Source organism: Mobula hypostoma, chromosome 4 (assembly GCF_963921235.1).
Source record: "Mobula hypostoma chromosome 4, sMobHyp1.1, whole genome shotgun sequence".
In the NCBI taxonomy this organism is placed as follows: Eukaryota; Metazoa; Chordata; class Chondrichthyes; order Myliobatiformes; family Myliobatidae; genus Mobula; species Mobula hypostoma.
In genome coordinates this window covers 51,104,308-51,116,421 of record NC_086100.1, presented here as the reverse complement: position 1 = coordinate 51,116,421, position 12,114 = coordinate 51,104,308, and the positions used below count along the sequence as shown (strand labels likewise).

The 12,114-nt window shown below is 41.9% G+C and overlaps 1 protein-coding gene across 5 annotated transcripts in view; it reads left to right on the top strand.

Annotated features, from left to right (window-relative positions):
• The window catches only part of LOC134345314 (inactive N-acetylated-alpha-linked acidic dipeptidase-like protein 2), a 1,001,093-nt gene that overhangs the window by 766,235 nt on the left and 222,744 nt on the right, over window positions 1–12,114 (top strand). For all 5 annotated transcript variants that reach the window (XM_063045781.1, XM_063045779.1, XM_063045780.1 and 2 more), the window contains one exon: window positions 10,099–10,230. In XM_063045781.1, the coding sequence (XP_062901851.1) occupies window positions 10,099–10,230 (132 nt within the window). The remainder of the gene's footprint in view (window positions 1–10,098; window positions 10,231–12,114) is intronic.

Here is a 12,114-nt window from a genome sequence, read left to right as displayed (position 1 = left end):
GCAAAATCCATGAGAGGTATTTACATGGAACAGGCTTTCACAGACCTGGCATTATCTAGATATAAGATACCAAATTCTGATCATCTTGCTTATGGTGAGTCAGAGCAGGGGAATAAGAAAGCAAATTGTTTGGGCAGATAGTTAATGAAGTATGAAGAAATTGTATAGTGTTTGGTTCCAGAAAAATAATGTTTAATTTACTTATTGAGGTGGAAGCATCACAATCTACTTTTGCTGCATTTACTTCCCAATAAATCTCACATCATATACATTATTTGGAGAGAAAAGTCTCCCAGCATCCTTTACACAAGAGGTACAGCAGATGCTGAAAATCTGGAGCAAAACACACAATGTGCTGGAGGAGCTCAGCAGGTCAGGCAGCATCGGTAGAAAGAAATAAACAGTCGACGTTTTGTGCCAAGACCTTCACAGGTCCCGATGAAGTGTCTCGACTTAAAGTGTCATCTGTTTATTTCCATCCACAGATGCAGCCTGACCTGCTGAGCTCCTCCAAGCACATTGTGTGTTTCCCTCCCAATATCCTGTGGCTTCCTTATTAGAACATCTAAGAGAATATTCTAAAGGATGGGAAGAATTTGACAATATATTGATCTTGATAGCTAGGGTCTCGAGAAATCCAAATGGAAAAATTTGCTTTACAACTTGAGGTAAGCAGGGTGAGCTGCCTCAACAATTGTGGCTGATTTGCAACCACATCTACCGTGAAGACGAGCTGAGAGCCAGTCAGATTGCCTCCACCGTAAACCTATTGTGGTGACAGGCAAACTGCAGCAAGGCCAGGTCCCTGCTTAGCTGGGAATTGACTCTTGCTGTGATAAACCTCTCAAAGCACTTCATCAGTTGCAGTTCTATCTACTGCACTCCACTTAGCTTGGACCACCTGGACAATGGCAATATCTATTTATAGCTGCTGTTTATCGATTACAGCTCAGCATTCAACACCATCATAATCTCACTACTAATCAACAAGCTCCAAAATTGGTAGCATAGCGGGTAGTATGGTGCTATTGGGGCATTCCTGATCCAGAATTCAATTCCAGTGTCATTCTGTAAGGAGTCTTTGTGTATCCTCCCACTGAAATAAGTGGGTTTTCCTCGGGTGCTCCAGTTTCCTCCGGCAGTCTGAAGACATACTGAGTAGGTTAATTGGTCTTGTAAATTGTCCTGTGGTTAGGCTATGGCTAATCAGGATTGTGGGGTTGCTGGGCTAGCATAGTTCAAAGGGCTTGAAGGGCCTACTCCACACTGTATCGCTAAATCAATAAAACCTGGGCCTCTGTACCTTCCTCTATAACTGAACCCTTGTCCTCCTCATTGGGAAACCACAGTCAGTGCAGATCGGCGATAAGATCTCCTCCTTGCTGGTAATCAACACTGGTGCACCTCAAGTATGTGTGTTTAGCCCACAGCTCTACTCTCTCCACCCATGACTGTGTGACTAGGCACATCTATAAATTTGCCAATGACACAGCTATTGTTGGCAGAACTTCAGATGGTGACGAGGAGATATACAAGAGTGAGATAGATCAGCTATTGAGTGGTGTTGAAACAACAACCTTGCATTCAATGTCAGTAAGACCAAAGAATTGATTGTGGACTTCAGAAAGAGGAAATCAAGAGAATACACAGCAGTCCTGATTGAGGAATCAGCATGGAAAGAATGAGCAGTTTCAAGTTGCAGGGTGTCAACATCTCTGAGGATCTATCTTGGGCCCAACATATTGATATAATTACAAAGAAGGCATAGCAGCAACTATATTTCATTCGGGATTTGAGGAGACTTGGTATGTCACCAAAGACACCAGCTAATTTCTACAGAGGTTCCATACACAATGTTTTAACTGGTTGCATCACCATCTGGTATGGAGGAGCCACTGCACAGGATCAGAAAAAACTGCAGGAAGTTGCAAACTCAGCCAGCTCTATCATGAGATGTAGCCTCCCCAGCATCAAAGGGATCTTCAAGAGACGATGATGCCTCAGAAAGGCAGCATCCATCATTAAGGACCCCCATCACCCAGAACATGCCCAGTCCTCATTGCTACCATCAAGGAGGAGGTACAGGAGCCTCAAGATGTACACGCAACATTTCAGGAGCAGCTTCTTCCCCTACTCCATCAGGGTTTTGAATGGACAATGAACTCATCCACTATCTCACTATTTTGTTTTTGCTGTCTTTTTGCATTACTTATTTAATTTATTTTTATATATATTTCTTTAAGTAATTTATAGTTTTTTTTTGATTACATATTCCACTGTACTGCTGCCACAAAGAGCAAATTTCATGACATAGGCCAGCTATATTAAAACTGATTTCCGATTCTGTCTGAGAGAAGACCAGAGTAATTTTCCTGAGAGAGAGTGAGAATACCAAAGAGGTAGAAACCTGTTGCTGGAAGACTAAGTTGTAACATCGATTTCTTCTGCAATATAAATGAATAAACCCTGATGCATTTTTGCAGAATACCACATGAATATCAAAAATATGTTTATTCTTTGATCAAAAATTAAATCTATTTATCCTTAATTTGAATTGTGTGTTCTAGTTTCCTGGTTTTATGCATCAATTATTTTATAACTGTGAATAAGCAGTCTTACTTCCAATCATAAACATAAATTGTAAACACAACCGTTTTATTATATTGGAATCTTTATTTCCAGTACTGTTTCTAATTTATGCAGAGTCCAAGGTGGCAATGAAGCATTTTACAATCTAGTTTGATAGTCAGCTGTTTATTGAGTTAGTGTTTCAAGTAACCTTAGGTTTTGATGGAAGGTTAATGCTCTTGTTCTGCCCAGTTAAAAGTTTTAAAAAATCAGCTCACTGAATGCAAACATGGGGTAAATTTAACCACTGTGATGTATTTGGTTCTCACTTTCATGAGTAGAATGAATGAATGAGAAATTTATCTAGATGTAGCAGAGTATCTGGGGAGAGAAGCGATGCTTTGAATGTTTACCTCCTCTGGAGCAAAAAGAAAGCACTTAGAATCTGCTAAATAATGGAAGAATATAAGTGCTGGTATGGAAGCAGTAAGATATTTCTACAAATTGGCATTTGTCTATTAAATATCATTTTTGTGTGTTAATCAGCATTCTGAATTACAAATTTCTGCGGGGGTGAACAGAAATTTTAAGTACTATATTATAAATTTGCTGCCACAAAACCAGGAATAAAAAGTTATAATGTACATGAGATATCATAAAAAATATGAAGAAATGTGATTTGAGCAACTATCAGAGCTAACTCTGTTAGGGAGTTGTGCACAGCGGTGACTTAACCATATTATTTGAGTTCAGTAGGTTGTGTGAGTAATGGATATATGTTTCTCTGTAAATTGATATTTATTTGTGCCACAAGACTTTTGGGGGCATATCTTCCACACTGATATTTAAATTTTTAAATAAAAATTGTCCCTAAATAAGTTGTTGCAAATTCCTGTTCATAAATTTGGAAGAAAGGATGTGACATTAAGTCATAGCCTTTCTATTCCCATCATGTTAAAGGGAACTCCAATTTCAACGAGCTAACTAGTTTCCCTGTGAACACTGTGGAGTTTGGGTTGTAACTCGCTAATACATAGAAACATAGAAAATAGGTGCAGGAGTAGGCCCTTCGGCCCTTCGAGCCTGCACCGATATTCAGTATGATCATGGCTGATCATGCAACTCAGAACCCTGTACCTGCCCTCTCTCCATACCCCCGATCCCTTTAGCCACAAGGGTCATATCTAACTCCCTCTTAAATATAGCCAATGAACTGGCCTCAACTGTTTCCCGTGGCAGAGAATTCCACAGATTCACCACTCTGTGTGTGAAGAAGTTTTCCTCATCTCGGTCCTAAAAGGCTTCCCCTTTATCCTCAAACTGTGATCCCTCGTTCTGGACTTCCCCAACATTGGGAACAATCTTCCTACATCTAGCCTGTCCAATCCCTTTAGAATTTTATACATTTCAATAAGATCCCCCCTCAATCTTCTAAATTCCAGAGAGTATAAGCCTAGTCGATCCAGTCTTTCATCATATGAAAGTCCTGCCACCCCAGGAATCAATCTGGTGAACAACAGGAATTCTGCAGATGCTGGAAATTCAAGCAACATACATCAAAGTTGCTGGTGAACGCAGCAGGCCAGGCAGCATCTATAGGAAGAGGCGCAGTCGACGTTTCAGGCCGAGACCCTTCGTCAGGACTAACTGAAGGAAGAGTGAGTAAGGGATTTGAAAGCTGGAGGGGGAGGGGGAGATGCAAAATGATAGGAGAAGACAGGAGGGGGAGGGATGGAGCCGAGAGCTGGACAGGTGATAGGCAGAAGGGGATACGAGAGGATCATGGGACAGGAGGTCCGGGAAGAAAGACGGGGGGGGGGTGTGACCCAGAGGATGGGCAAGAGGTATATTCAGAGGGACAGAGGGAGAAAAAGGAGAGTGAGAGAAAGAATGTGTGCATAAAAAAGAGTAACAGATGGGGTACGAGGGGGAGGTGGGGCCTAGCGGAAGTTAGAGAAGTCAATGTTCATGCCATCAGGTTGGAGGCTACCCATACGGAATATAAGGTGTTGTTCCTCCAACCTGAGTGTGGCTTCATCTTTACAGTAGAGGAGGCCGTGGATAGACATGTCAGAATGGGAATGGGATGTGGAATTAAAATGTGTGGCCACTGGGAGATCCTGCTTTCTCTGGCGGACAGAGCGTAGATGTTCAGCAAAGCGGTCTCCCAGTCTGCGTCGGGTCTCACCAATATATAAAAGGCCACATCGGGAGCACCGGACGCAGTATATCACCCCAGTCGACTCACAGGTGAAGTGATGCCTCACCTGGAAGGACTGTTTGGGGCCCTGAATGGTGGTAAGGGAGGAAGTGTAAGGGCATGTGTAGCACTTGTTCCGCTTACACGGATAAGTGCCAGGAGGGAGATCAGTGGGGAGGGATGGGGGGGAAGAATGGACAAGGGAGTTGTGTAGGGAGCGATCCCTGCGGAATGCAGAGAGAGGGGGGGAGGGAAAGATATGCTTAGTGGTGGGATCCCGTTGGAGGTGGCGGAAGTTACGGAGAATAATATGTTGGACCCGGAGGCTGGTGGGGTGGTAGGTGAGGACCAGGGGAACCCTATTCCTAGTGGGGTGGTGGGAGGATGGAGTGAGAGCAGATGTACGTGAAATGGGGGAGATGCGTTTAAGAGCAGAGTTGATAGTGGAGGAAGGGAAGCCCCTTTCTTTAAAAAATGAAGACATCTCCCTCGTCCTAGAATGAAAAGCCTCATCCTGAGAGCAGATGCGGCGGAGACGGAGGAATTGCGAGAAGGGGATGGCGTTTTTGCAAGAGACAGGGTGAGAAGAGGAATAGTCCAGATAGCTGTGAGAGTCAGTAGGCTTATAGTAGACATCAGTGGATAAGCTGTCTCCAGAGACAGAGACAGAAAGATCTAGAAAGGGGAGGGAGGTGTCGGAAATGGACCAGGTAAACTTGAGGGCAGGGTGAAAGTTGGAGGCAAAGTTAATAAAGTCAACGAGTTCTGCATGCGTGCAGGAAGCAGCGCCAATGCAGTCGTCGATGTAGCAAAGGAAAAGTGGGGGACAGATACCAGAATAGGCACGGAACATAGATTGTTCCACAAACCCAACAAAAAGGCAGGCATAGCTAGGACCCATACGTGTGCCCATAGCTACACCTTTAGTTTGGAGGAAATGGGAGGAGCAAAAGGAGAAATTATTAAGAGTAAGGACTAATTCTGCTAGACGGAGCAAAGTGGTGGTAGAGGGGAACTGATTAGGTCTGGAATCCAAAAAGAAGCGTAGAGCTTTGAGACCTTCCTGATGGGGGATGGAAGTATATAGGGACTGGACATCCAAGGTGAAAATAAAGCGGTGGGGGCCAGGGAACTTAAAATCATCGAAAAGTCTAAGAGCGTGAGAAGTGTCACGAACATAGGTCGGAAGGGATTGAACAAGGGGTGATAAAACAGTGTCGAGGTATGCAGAAACGAGTTTGGTGGGGCAGGAGCAAGCTGAGACAATAGGTCGGCCAGGACAGGCAGGTTTGTGGATCTTGGGTAGGAGGTAGAAACGGGAAGTGCGGGGTGTGGGAACTATAAGGTTGGTAGCAGTGGATGGGAGATCCCCTGAGCGGATAAAGTCGTTGATAGTGTGGGAGACAATGGCCTGGTGCTCCTTAGTGGGGTCACGATCGAGGGGTAAATAAGAGGAGGTATCCCCGAGTTGTCGCTGTGCCTCGGCAAGGTAGAGGTCAGTACGCCAGACTACAACAGCACCCCCTTTATCAGCGGGTTTAATAATAATGTTAGGATTAGTGCGGAGGGAGTGGAGAGCAGAGCGTTCCGAAGGAGTGAGGTTGGAATGGGGACAAGGTGCGGTGAAGTCGAGACGGTTGATGTCCCGTCGGCAGTTGGCAATAAAGAGATCCAGAGCAGGCAGAAGACCAGAGCGGGGTGTCCATGAAGAAGAGGAGGGTTGAAGACGGGAGAAGGGGTCATCGGTGGGGGTGGAAGAGTCCTTGCCGAAGAAGTAGGCTCGGAGACGGAGACGGCGGAAGAAAAGTTCCGCATCGTGGCGAACACGGAACTCGCTGAGGTGTGGGCGAAGGGGGACAAACGTGAGGCCCTTACTGAGAACAGAGCGTTCTGCCTCTGACAGTTGAAGGTCGGAGGGGATGGTAAAGACCCGGCACGGATGAGAGCTGGGATCAGAGGGGGGAGGGGGGAGGCTGGGTGTGTCAATGGAGAGGGGAGGGTTGGGGTGAGAGGAAGATGGAGCCTCTGAGGGCCCAGGAGTTGACGGTGGGATCTGAGGAAGACGGGGCTGCGGAGTGGTGGTGGGGGAAGGGGAGACGGGAGTCACAACAGCAGCACATAAAGACCCTGCCTGGAGTTCAAGGCTGGAGTCGCAGTTGGTGGTTGCGCGATCGCTTTGAATGTCTCCATGGTCGTTGCTGGAGTCCGGGTTTTGAATATGTCCTGAGGTGTCTGGTGAACCTTCTTTGTACTCCCTCTATGTCAGGACTGTTTTTTCTCAGATTAGGGGACCAAAACTGCACACAATACTCCAGGTGTGGTCTCACCAAGTCCTTGTACAACTGCAGTAGTACCTCCCTGCTCCTGTACTCGAATCCTCTCGCTATAAATGCCAGCATACCATTCGCCTTTTTCACCGCCTGTTGTACCTGCATGCCCACTTTCAATGACTGGTGTACAATGACACCCAGGTCTTGTTGCACCTCCCCTTTTCCTAATTGGTCACCATTCAGATAATAATCTCTTTTCCTGTTCTTGCCACCAAAGTGGATAACTTCACATTTATCCACATTAAATTGCATCTGCCATGAATTTGCCCACTCACCTAACCTATCCAAGTCACCCTGCGTCCTCTTAGCATCCTCCTCTCAGCTAACACTGCCACCCAGCTTTGTGTCATCCGCAAACTTGGAGATGCTGCATTTAATTCCCTCGTCTAAGTCATTAATATATATTTTAAACAACTGGGGTCCCAGCACTGAGCCTTGTGGTACCCCACTGGTCACTGCCTGCCATTCTGAAAAGGTCCCGTTTATTCCCACTCTTTGCTTCCTGTCTGCCAACCAATTCTCTACCCACATCAATACCCTACCCCCAATACTGTGTGCTTTAAGTTTGCGCACTAATCTCCTGTGTGGGACCTTGTCAAAAGCCTTTTGAAAATCCAGATATACCACATCCACTGGTTCTCCCCTATCCACTCTACTAGTTACATCCTCAAAAAATTCTATGAGATTCGTCAGACATGACTTTCCTTTCACAAATCCATGCTGACACATCCATCAGTGTGGGACAAGAGAAGCAAGAGCAAATGTTATCAAAGTAGTCTGGCTGGTGCCAGTATTGGCTTTTGCCTTTTCACCCCATTTTCTCACATGTATTAGTGTCACCTCTGGATCCAAGTGGATCCAAGATCCAAATGGGCACGAGGATGCCCGTTTGAAGAAGCAGGTTCTGAGCAGTTGGATGAATATTGAGCATACAGGCACTTTTTCATTTCATTAATTGAACCCCTGTTAGCATGCTTCACTTACTGCCATGCTAGTTAATATTAAACACATTCAGTGGAACATGTTTTATGTTAATAAGAAGTTCTAAAGCACAGCCATTGTAGTAAATCTATAGTAACTCAGGTATCTGGGTATTTGTAGAGCTACTGCACTTAAACGAGACATTAAAGTGGCTAGACCTTTCTATGCGAATTCTAAAAATTAACTACAGTATTTTCTATTCTTTCCTGAACTTCTGAAAGGGCCCTGTTATTCTAATATTTGAGTTAAAATCCAATGCTCCTGGTTTCATAAATATTGATGAAAATCTAGATACATTATAAGATTTAACCTCTTTGCCTGTTCCTGGCTGAGAAATTGTAATGTCACATGTTGCATTTCTAACAGATTGCTTAAAAAAAAGTTAGGGCCTGTTATGGATATTTAGGTGCAAGTCAGATAGTCTGAACATAAGGACAAATAAATACCTTTTCATTTTTATTCTCATTCCATCAGATCATATTATCCCGCAGGGTCATTTTCATGATGTAGATCATTTTTAAACTTTGTGTATCTAACAAAATAATTAACTTCAGCCCATTTTCAACTGAACTTTTTGCAGCTGAATCCAGCGAGACAAAACTGAATGACAGTATTATTCTTATAATATGTTTAATATGAATTAGAAAATAAAGAATAATGAAGCACCAAGAGAAAGTTGCATTCAGGGATTTTAATGGAGAGAAGGTATTTCAATAACAATTGTTTATCTTATGTTAAATTTCCAAATTGGCTCATTTCTATATAATTGGGATGTTTGGAGCTGGAGTGCAGTTGGGGGTGGGTAGTGGTCAAAAGAAAGGAGGAAATAGAAACTGGAAATTTGCTAAGTCTCCTGTGAACTTTCAAGTAAGACTGTTCTTGTTATATATCCCACTTGAGCACAAAAATTCAGACTGATATTTTTCTGTAGAGTCAAAGGAGTACAGCTGTCTTGACAGTTTTGCCTTCCAGAAAAATACTAAACCAATGCCCCATTAATTTTTCACATTGATGCACAAGAATTCAAGGAAACAAAGAAAAGTTTCCTCTATGTTCTGGCCAAAATATTTATTCCACATCACACCAGTGAGGCCAGAATGGCAGATGCTAAGAGTTGTCAGCAATCATACCAAGCTACTGACATTTTCGACATAAGGGTCAGGGAGCATGGGACTTCTGAACAAATACAAAAGCCCAAAATTTCCTGGCTGCTGTTTGGAAGGAATCTGCTCACTGCACCACAACACTGGATGTCTCATGGTCTCCAGAGTGCGAGCCCTGCGCTAGGAAATCTGCCTGCTGATCTAATGCAAGTTTAAAGCTGCCATAGGAACAGCAAATACATTCATTTCAACAGCAATGAGGAGCAAGGATAAAATTTCAGCCATTTATAATTTTTGAATTATTTAAGGGTGCATAAAATATTCTTATTGTTTGAGAGTGTGTGTTTTATTTTTATCAAAAAATCTTTCTATAATTTTAAAATGGTTTAATATTTCTTTTAATGTTAGTAAACTTTGAAATTTTATTGATTTCAAGGACATTCTGAAATCACCAAAGACCTTGATATATCTGACAATGACTAATTGGCACAAAAGCTTAACTGGATTTCAATTTTTTTGAGCTTCTTTTCTGACAGAGCTTGCTCTGGCCCATACTTGTGAAGGCATTCTATTTTGTGAGGTTTTGCTATTAAATCAGTCTGTTCTTACTATCGACGTGAGCAATCAGAGCACGCAATTTGTTACTTGTACCAAGCACTGGCCCATTATTCAATTATTTGACTCTATCAGATTGCTGTTTACAGGAGTTCCCAATCTGCAAATTATTTGCTGTGATTCCCATATGAAATCAATGACTGTTATTCAAGAGTACGCTATAGGCTACAAAGTACTGTGAGAACACCATGAAAGTTATTACGTAAATGTAATTTTTTCTCTTTTACTACGTGATAAGTACATGCATAAATTCATCATTATTTTTCAGTTATAATGCAATAGGTACGCTACTCTTTTTCAGGAGATGGAACACATTTTACAGAATAATGCTGTGGCTTATATCAACCTATTCAAACCTGTTGTGGGAAATAGAAGCTTGAACACTGTTGCATCTCCTTCACTTCGGCAACTAGCAACTGATGTTATACACAAGGTATGTTGCTTCGTAATGCCAGGTGTCTAAAATGCCAGGCATATTAAACAAATGATTTATTTAAGATCTGCCAGACTGGTGAAGTTTTTAAAAATGTAAGCATAACTACATAGAAATAGATATTTTGTGAATGTGGTCAATCAGCACAATGAGAGCTATTTCATTTCTTCCTCTCTTTTCCTTGTTTGGAATTCCATTTCTCTTTTTATTGGATATCATTTATTTTTCCATTCCCTTTTTACCTCTTTTTCCATTGCTGTTTCATTTTATGAATGATTTTTAAAGTGCTGATTTCAATTATTTTTCTTTTGTTTGCTTCCTTTTTAAATTGATATTATTTTGGCTGCTCAAAGACAAGCTGGATATTAAATCCCTGCATGTTATTGATTGCAGAAAATAGGGAAAACGAGAGTGTTACGAGGTGAAGCAAAAGATTTGTGAAAGCAAATGAACTGGTTAAACAATCTAACAGACAAATACAAATGAGATGCATAACCAGTAATCGTAATATATCCCATATAATTCAACCAAATATGGAGCATAATCATACAAAAGAAATGAACTAATATGGAAAGATCTTGAAAGAAACCTGGGAGTACTATTAATCAGTTTCAATGTTCATACTATCAGGCTAATTTTAAAAGGTAATAGCATGTTAAAACATAATGCTGGAATACACGAATGTAAATCTAAAGAATTATGTTGAGGCTTTATAATGCATTGATGATACTTCATTTGAAGTTATTTATGCTAATTTGATTGCTGCGGTACAAGGTAAACTTGCATTAGGAAGTATTCAAAAATGATCGTGACTAATCCTGGTGTAAGCAGATCAGCTCGACAGAATGACTGGAGAATTTTTTTGATATTCTGCAAAACAAGTCTTTAGAAGTAGACTGATCATGTTATATATGAGGGAGTGTTCTCACTCTGGGTATCTCAATGACAGAGACACAAGATGTACTCAATTTTTCATTTATTTTGAGTATTATTAATCAATCCCAACTTTTCAGCTCATTCATTTGCAAATGATTGAATGAAAAGTCAGTAATGAGCTACTGCAGTTGAACAGGTTTTTAGAGGATTTCTGGTGCAGCTTGACATTTAGAGAGGAACTTCTCACAAAAATGTATTTTTAATTAACTAGGTCATCTGTAAGCAACTGTATTTTGAATAATTGGAAATGGCATTCCAAAATTTTGAGGAACTATTTGCTAGCTCATTGTGTCCATGGGTGGTGCACCAGGGTCCAATTGCTTGTCTTAATGAAAAGTCTTTCTTGTGTCTTGGTCTTAGATTTGGGTCTTAAAAGATCTAGGAGGAAATCTCAGAGACTGTCCTGTTTGCAGATTCTTTGAGTCTAATCCCTTGCAATGTAACAAATCATTAAAAAATAGAGTAAAGAGCCATAGGGTGACTTCCCAACCTGTTTAATTCCATTTGAAGAGACGGGTGGCAAACCTATAACATGCATGCCCAAGATGGCACACATAATTTCATTGGCAGTGCAGCATGCAATGCCACCTCTCAAGTCTTTAAACCCCATCCATAATAAAAAAGATACATAATTAATGTCTTTACTGCCAAATGAAGTAGCAAATGATTCTTTACGACCCAAGAACAATGAGATGTGTTTACAAGAAGTGTCTCACACCAGCTTGCTGCCAGCCAGACAGTTACGAGAACATGTGCTACATTTCAAAATCCTCTCAGACCTGGTTTATACATCACTATTTGGATAGTAAACAGTTGGACCAGTTGGCATTGGCTTGCTCTGCTTATATTTTTCTTAGTCATAGAGAAGTACAGCACAGAAACAGGTCCTTTGGCTCATCTGGTCCACGCTGAAACCAATTAAACTGCCTACTCCCATTGACCTGTACT